We start from the raw sequence: 8121 nt of genomic DNA, 5'->3' as shown, positions 1-8121 counted from the left end.
CTACCAGACACGAATTTAATCGTGTTTTAATCGGGTAAACCCGATTAAGACCCGAACCTGATAAGTCTAAACTCAATACCTGTTAATTTCGTATCGTATTCGTGTCGGATTCATGGGTCGTGTTAAAATTGTCAGTCCTAATCTCTCTCCCACCTTTTTTTTTTTCTTTCTTTAGAAAAAAAAAAAGAAATGAAAAGGAAAAGAAAAGGGTTCAGCATGGAGTCCAATAGTCCAAAAGGATCCAGCAGGAGTGTTCTTTTATTTTTATTTATTTATTCAAATGGCGTGTCCATGAGTTATGATTGAGGGATTTGTTTTTGCTGAAAAGGTGTCGGAATGAGCTGGCAGTGCGTGAGGCTGGAGTTGCCCTCCGATAAGACATGCAAGTAACTTTCAACTTTTAACGAAAAAAATCTGGTATTTGGGTTAATTTGGTAAAGAGATGCTTTTCTTCATTCTACCCACCATCTCCCCATCATCATTTTTTTTGTTTTTTCTGAAAAAATCAAGATGACAAGGTGAAGGGATGGTGGGGAGAATGCATTGTAGCATTCCTCTTTGATAAATGATTGTGCTGTGAACTTTTTTGAATATTAATAAGAAAGGATTAATGTGATATAAAATAGAGAAAAATTTTGAATTTTTTTTAAGAAAATATAAAAAAGTTATGTTTTGTAGTGAATTTTTTGTTTGAATAGTAATAAAAGGTTATTAATGTGATATGAAAAGTAAAAATAGAGCATATTGTTTTAACAAAAGAAATATCATAAATACAATGAAAAAGATATTCCATCCAAATTTGAGCTATATATGTTTTGTTAAACTCTTTGAATGTCTCTGCCCTAATTAGTTTTTAGATCTGTAGCATATTTTAGCAAACCACATCTTTGGCCATTGTCGAGTACATTGCAACTTTCTCAATTAGATAATGATTTCTTACATTTTTCATATCCGCTACAAATGCATTTTAAAACGCAATCTCTTTGGTTGCCTCTACCATTAATAACAATTCTTCCATATACTTAATAATTCATTTGCCATCGATTAATGAGTTATTCAAAAAAATAAAAAATAAAAATAAAAATAGAAAATAAAAAACAAAAAACTAGAGAGCAAACAAAAGACAGATCGGAGATCTAGGATCATTACTCTTAAGATTTCATGTAAACAAACCCTTATAAAACAATTAACGGAAATCAAAACCCAAAAAAAATAGAAGAAACTTTACCTATAAATCGCTGCTGAAAGCAAATCTAAAAAGAAGACAAACAAGAATGGTTATAAAGCGTGAACATCAACAAATTCACTATTGTTATTATATATATATATATATATATATATATATATTCTCTCCTTAATTTTAAGTAACCTAGGGAGGAATGAAAGTCAGTCATGCTGGGCATAGACTGAAAAGAGAAGAAAAGTCAGCAACTTAAGATAAGTTATTTATTATATCTTATAAGCATATACACTTTATGCTAAATCTTGGACCACACATTCTTTCTACTCTTTTTGTCAGAAAATAAGTGCAAGTACTTCACACAAATTATTGACCCATATGCACTATAGTGGGGTTGGATATAAATTACAAGTGGACACCACTTAATTTCTCTGGTACCAAAAGTAATCGGGCCAATAAAAAATAAAATAAAATCAATTTTAGGATATTTTCCACTCAAAAGCTATACACTTCCAGTTTTACATGCTAGAAAGAGGTTCATAAATATTGTTTTGAGATAAAAAATTATAAAAAAAATGTATATTTTAGGAAAGATTTTAAAATTTTTGGGAAAACATTCGCCCCCAAACCATTCATGCAGATCCGCCCCCAAGTATGTATAGCTTTATTCATCTATAAAATGATATGTGTTATTTAAACATGTGAAAATCACATATTTTTTTAATAATAGAAATAAAGTTGAAAGAAATTTTATTAAAAAAGCATGTGCGTCACATGCTATTAAAAAAAAATATGCTTCTTAAATGTTAAGGGATACTTGTGATCTTCCTCTTCTACTCTCTTTTCTTTTAGTATTCTTTTAAGATTGTAACGAAATAATGAAATTTACTTAACTTTATTAAAAGTCCACATGATAGTTTGAGGGTGTATGCAAACTTTTTCTTTTTATTAATTTTCAATTCGTCCATAAAGGATAGCTGAATTGGCTGTGAACCACATCTCATAAAACGGAGGTCACTAATTTGAAACCCCCCTCCCCCTTCTCTTATGTGGACATGTCAAAAAAAAAAAAAAATCAACTCATTTTATACTTTCCTCTTCCGTACAATAAACATGCTTCAAAAGGAAAGAAACTAACGTTAAAATTAATCAAAAAAGATTGATAGTTTCTTAAATATGGAAAGCCTAACTAATAATGCTAGGAATAATCTAAAGATGGAAAATCCAAGAGTTGAAAACCTATGGGAAATATGGAAAGTCTGATGCCAAAAATAAACTAAAATCAAAGAAGGAATCAAAATAAATTGAATTATTTGTCGCCTAAGTTAGAAAATCGTCAAAATTGGTCTATAACCGATGGATCCACTCGAGCCCTACATCGAGCACGACTCGAGCATAGGATTTTGTGTTCTTCTCAGCGGACCACCGCTCGAGCGATCAAGCGCTCTCTGCCACCTCTAAACACAAGATTTTTAAGGTAATTGACCACATTCAAAGCAATTGATATTTACTTCGAAAATAGCGAACTATCCCATCAATTGTTTTGAAGATGGTCGAACCACCTCAAAACTTAATTGAGGGTAGTAGATGACTTCCCACAACAGCTAATGAAGGATGTCAAATCACCCGAAATCTCCTTGCAAGTGGCTTAAGAAATGATCTGTCATTTGTAGAGAGTTTTTGTGGTTGATGAGACGCCGCCACCCGCACCACACACACACTCAACATTTTCATGAGATGCATGGCACAAGCGCGTGACTGTTGATTACAAACAAACAATCAATACGTCGTAATTTCTTGCTGGAAATCCTTAAGCCTCAGCAATTGTTTACAGCTCCCCAAGGCGGCCAGGTCAACTGATCTTGACTTTCAACATTGTTTCCTTTTCGTCAATTATTTTCAACCTCCAAATATGGCTGATGCAGTTGCTTACGTACTTGTGGAGAGGTAGCAAAGGGCAGGCTACCAGCAAGAACATCCCATCCCTTTTTCACTACTTCATCTCCTGTAAAAATCTTTAACCCTCTTCCAAACATGGCTTCCACACTGGTTCCCGTGATCCTGCAGCAGCTGGCAGTTAACGTTGACCGAGATCTGCAAGAAGAGGTGAGACTTGTCACGAGTGCCAAGAAGGAAGTCATAAAGCTCACCAGCATTCTGAGAAGTATCGAAGCTGTGCTCAGCGATGCGGAGAAAAGACAATTGCAGGAGCAAACTGTGGAAGATTGGGTGGATAAGCTCAAAGACATATCCTACGACATGGATGATGTGATAGATGAATGGAGCACCGCAATCCAAAAGGCAAGAAATGCTGAATTTGATGAGGATGTCTCACTTCTCAGCAAGGTATGTTCTTGCTTTAATGTTCAAGGAGTTTTTTTGCGCAGAGAAATTGCCCTTAAGATTAAAAAGCTCAGTGGAAGACTAGATGTGATTGCGAGAGAGAAAGACTTGTTCATGTTTAATATTAGTAGCTCCATTGAGGAACCTGACCGACCAAAAACAACCTCTGTTGTTGATGTGTCTGAAATATGTGGTCGAGAGGAAGATAAAGATAAACTAGTGGGGTATCTAATGAATGAGATCACGATGAGTACTAGTCAAGTAAAAAGAAGCTTCCATGTGATCTGCATAAAAGGCATGGGAGGAATTGGAAAAACAACTCTTGCCCAGCTAGCCTTCAATGATGAACAGGTGAAGGCTTGTTTTGATATAAGAGTCTGGATCTGTGTTTCCGACCCTTTTGATGAGATTAGAATTGTCAAAGCAATCATCGAAAACATTGAAAAAAATGCACCCAACATCATAGAATTGGAAACACTGCTACAACGGGTGCGTGATTTGGTTGTCGGGAAGAAGTTTCTTCTTGTCCTGGATGATGTCTGGACAGAGGATTACCAAAAGTGGGAGTCTTTGAGGGACACTCTCAAGTTTGGAGTCCCAGGAAGCAGAATTGTGGTGACCACACGCAATGGGGGAGTTGCGAGAATGATGGAGAGCAGCTGCATCCTCCCTTTGGGGAAGTTGTCTGAGGATGACTGCTGGCTGCTATTCAGTCGAATAGCATTTTCTGGAAGGGAAGCAGAGGAGTGTGAGAAGGTGGAAGATGTTGGTAGAGAAATAGCACACAAGTGCAATGGCTTGCCTCTTGCTGCAAAGACTCTAGGCAGTCTCATGCGTTTTAAGAAGAGTAGAGAAGAGTGGCAGGATATTTTGGAGAGTGAGATATGGAATCTTGAAGAGGCTGAAAAGGGTCTTTTTCCTCCTTTATTGTTGAGCTATTATGATCTCCCTTCCCCAGTCAGGAGATGCTTCTCGTACTGCGCTTTCTTTCCAAAAGACTACAAGATTGTGAAAAACGAGTTGATTAAGTTATGGATGGCGCAGGGTTTTCTAAGCTCAAGGGCAGGTGCTGAGATGGAATTAACAGGCAGGGAGTATTTTGAAAACTTGGCAACTCGCTGTTTCTTCCAAGATTTTGAGAGAGATCAGGTTGATGGCAGCATAAAACGATGCAAAATGCATGACATAGTGCATGATTTTGCTCAGTTTCTTACAAAAAATGAATGCAGGGTCGAGGAGGTTAGTGATCTTCTTGAAGAGAAGAGGTCGGATAATCCTGATTCTAAAAAAACTCGCCATTCAACAGTAGTGATTGCAGCACCTGCTCCATTTCCAACCTCTACTATTTGCAATGCAGAAAAGCTGCGCACCCTCTTCATTCGACACGATGACAACAAAGGAATTGCTTCTGCATTTCCTGATCTATGCCGGCGTTTGACATGTCTCAGATCGTTGAATATGAGGAACAGCTTGATCGAAGATGTTCCGGAAGAATTGGGGAGATTGCTACATCTAAGATACCTCAACTTAAGTAATACCAAGTTGAAGGAATTGCCTGAAAAGATTGGTAATCTGCTGAATCTGCAAACATTGAACCTTACAGGGTGCCAATGCCTTCAAAGATTGCCACAAGGTGTTGGAAAACTAGTTAACTTGAGACATCTTGAGATTGGTGGGACTTTGAGTATGCGTGTGCTGCCGAAAGGAATTGGGAGATTGGATTCGCTTCGAACATTAAGCAGGTTCCTTGTGAGTGGTGGTGGTGGTGTTGATGAAAAAGCATGTAAGATAGAAGACCTGAGAAACTTGAACTTTCTTCGACGGAAGCTTCGGATTGAAGGGTTGGGAAACGTTGCAGATGTTAAGGAAGCCGAGAAAGCGCAGCTGAAGATGAAGAAACGGCTGCAGGTCTTGGAACTTCAGTTCACTGGTAGGCATGCAGAGAGGCGACTGGATGAAGCTGTGCTTGAAGCCTTGCAGCCACATTCAGAGATAGAACATATAACAATCTCTCGCCATAATGGCACCACCATAATTCCCAGCTGGATGATGTTGTTAAGTAAACTGAGAAGGCTTGTTCTTGAGAACTGTGGAAACTGCAAATTTTTACCACCTTTGGGGAGATTGCAGGCCCTTGAATCACTTGGTTTGTTTTACATGAATAAGGTTGAAATGGTGGGTGTTGAATTTTTGGGTTTGGAGACTGAGAATGGAAGCTTAGAGTCATCATCGCCAGTTACTTTATTCCCACATTTGAAAGACCTTAGTTTTTGTGGCATGGAAATGTGGGAAACGTGGGATGGAATGAGCGCAAAAACAGGAAAAGAAGACATTGACAATAATTTTAGAATCACCCCATGCCTCCGTTACTTGCATATCACTAACTGTCCAAAGCTGATGGCACTGCCACACTACCTGCAGAGAACACAGCCGCAAGAATTGGTCATCAATAGCTGCCCACTTCTGAAGCAACATGTCATAGAGAGGGCAGGAGAGAATTGGGACAAGATTTCTCACATCCCCAATATCAAAATTGATGATAGCTATGTGCAAGGACAAGCATTGGGTCAAGGAATCTGAACCCATTGAAGCCTCTGAGTGTTGCATACTGCACTTCAGGTGCCTTTCTCTTGTCTTATTTCCAATTATAAAGCTAAATTGACTTTAAACATTCAACTGGGGTGCCCTTTATTTGCAAATATTTGACCTCAAACTTGTCAGCCATCATATACTTTCCACTTCAACTGATGACAGCATGGAAGAAGCTCAAGAGATCCAAATGCTCTGCCTGAAGATAAAGAAGAGGTGATAGGAACAGAGAGGATTCTCCTTAAGAATCTGAACATGGTGGTTCCTGTTCATCTGTTGTATGTCCATGCGTATATTTTATCTATTGTATTTTAAATTCAAATGTTATGTTATTTGATTTCTTTCTAATTGTTTAACTTGGTATGAGAGCCTGTTGGGTAGAAACCTTTTTTCATTAGATCCTTTTCACCATTGCAACAGCCAGTTCTTCTTCAACCTTTGTCTTACCAAATTTTAATTTAAAAGTGTTTAAATTGTTCAATTTAAAAGTGCAAAGATCAAATTTTAATTAACCTGAAATGAAATCCAACAATGGTATTTGTGTAATCATGATGATTTATCTTGATCTTCGAAATAGTGACTTTTAATTGATATGTTGGTGTATTATTGTACCATCAGATCAGTTATTCATAATGTGTTGATTTTAAAGCAGGCAATGGATGAAACTCATGTCAAATCCAAAAGCCTCCAAGCCTTTTTTTTTTTTTTTCTGATGAATAGTACCCAAGCCATTTCTAACATTACTTATACCAGATACCCAGACAAAATTTGCCTGCATGAAAGCCAACAAAGCCCATAAGAACTGGTACATAAATCTACATATATCAGGTTCTTCAATCAGAAATGGTTTTGTGTCTTGTTATACTCCTATATTGAAGTGATCTGAAAACATCCTATTTTATGGAAATAAACACCATTAAAAAATGTCAAGAAAATGTTAAGCTGTAAGATGCCCTAAACTGTACAAAATCATTGACAAGCAAAGGACTTGTGACCACAGATCTAACATCCAACCGCTACTCTTGGGGTTGTAACTCAACTGATACTGAGAATTTAATATGAGCTTTTATTCAAAAAAAAAAAAAAAAAAAAAAATTGAGTTTTCTACTGGTATCCATGTAACCAAAGAAGGATAAAGATCAGAGAAATCTTGAAGTGTGTGCTTGTAAACTAATAGCCTTAATATATCTTTCATCAGATGTCAACAAGGAGGTTCTTTGCAAGTTCTGAATCACAATAGTCAATTGCATGAAAGTCACAGAAAGCCATTTTTCAATAAGTCATCAACAAGACAGCAATTTTTTCCTACTAAATCGTAGGCATGTACGTGTACTTCCTAATGAGAAAAAGTGGGAAAAGGCTACTTATGGATACAGATAATGTTATAAAATCACTTATTATTCTTAAATTATTGACTTGACAAATAGCTCTATTTGACGCATGATGATTTGCAAAAGTAACCTTGCTAATTTATACATATTTAGCTTAAATGTTTTAGCTTACACCAAATCACCTTTTTCTAGAGGTGAGACTTTGAATAAGGGCAATTAGCCGCAAAATTAGGATTAGGTCGGTTCCTGCATAAAAACTTCTAATTCCAAAAAAAATTCCACCATTTTACCTTCTAAGACATTCTAGGACTAAAAAGGTTCCCTTTTCCCAACATAGACATCAAGTAATGCCTAAAACAAAGCTAATAATACCAAAACTTTAACTAGAAAATCACACATGTCGTGCAAAAACCAAAACTTTCCTTTATAAGCACCTCAAAAGGCTCAAGAATCTACACACGAACACATCTATAACACATCCCAGAACTCACTACAAAAATTATGGTCATTAGCGGCGACCCAAAGTCGCCGCTAATGAGCAAAAAGTTGCCGCTATTTACAAATACCGGCGACACGCGGCCGCTATTTGGTGGTTGATAGTAAGCCGACGGTAATGCTAAATAACGGCAACTTTCAAGGTGGCCGCTAATGAGTTGTCATTAGCGGCCACTCTAGGTC

At 37.1% G+C, this 8121-nt stretch overlaps 1 protein-coding gene across 3 annotated transcripts; it reads left to right on the top strand.

Annotated features, from left to right (window-relative positions):
* The first annotated feature begins 2581 nt into the window (after nt 1–2581).
* On the top strand, nt 2582–6624 carry LOC132161946 (putative disease resistance protein RGA3). Of its 3 annotated transcripts, none has more exons than XM_059572173.1 (2): nt 2582–2657; nt 3015–6624. In XM_059572173.1, exon 2 carries the CDS (start codon nt 3215–3217, stop codon nt 6101–6103), a length of 2889 nt encoding a protein of 962 aa, XP_059428156.1. In that variant the 5' UTR covers nt 2582–2657; nt 3015–3214; the 3' UTR covers nt 6104–6624. The 3 variants fall into 3 exon arrangements, with proteins under 3 accessions (XP_059428156.1, XP_059428154.1, XP_059428155.1); XM_059572171.1 differs by lacking the exon at nt 2582–2657 and having other exon boundaries at nt 2909–6142; nt 6278–6624; XM_059572172.1 differs by lacking the exon at nt 2582–2657 and having other exon boundaries at nt 2909–6142; nt 6245–6624.
* Nucleotides 6625–8121: the final 1497 nt, after the last annotated feature.

Source organism: Corylus avellana, chromosome ca9 (assembly GCF_901000735.1).
Source record: "Corylus avellana chromosome ca9, CavTom2PMs-1.0".
In the NCBI taxonomy this organism is placed as follows: domain Eukaryota; kingdom Viridiplantae; phylum Streptophyta; class Magnoliopsida; order Fagales; family Betulaceae; genus Corylus; species Corylus avellana.
The sequence above is the reverse complement of the archived record's forward strand: the minus strand, read 5'-3'. Positions and strand labels throughout refer to the sequence as shown.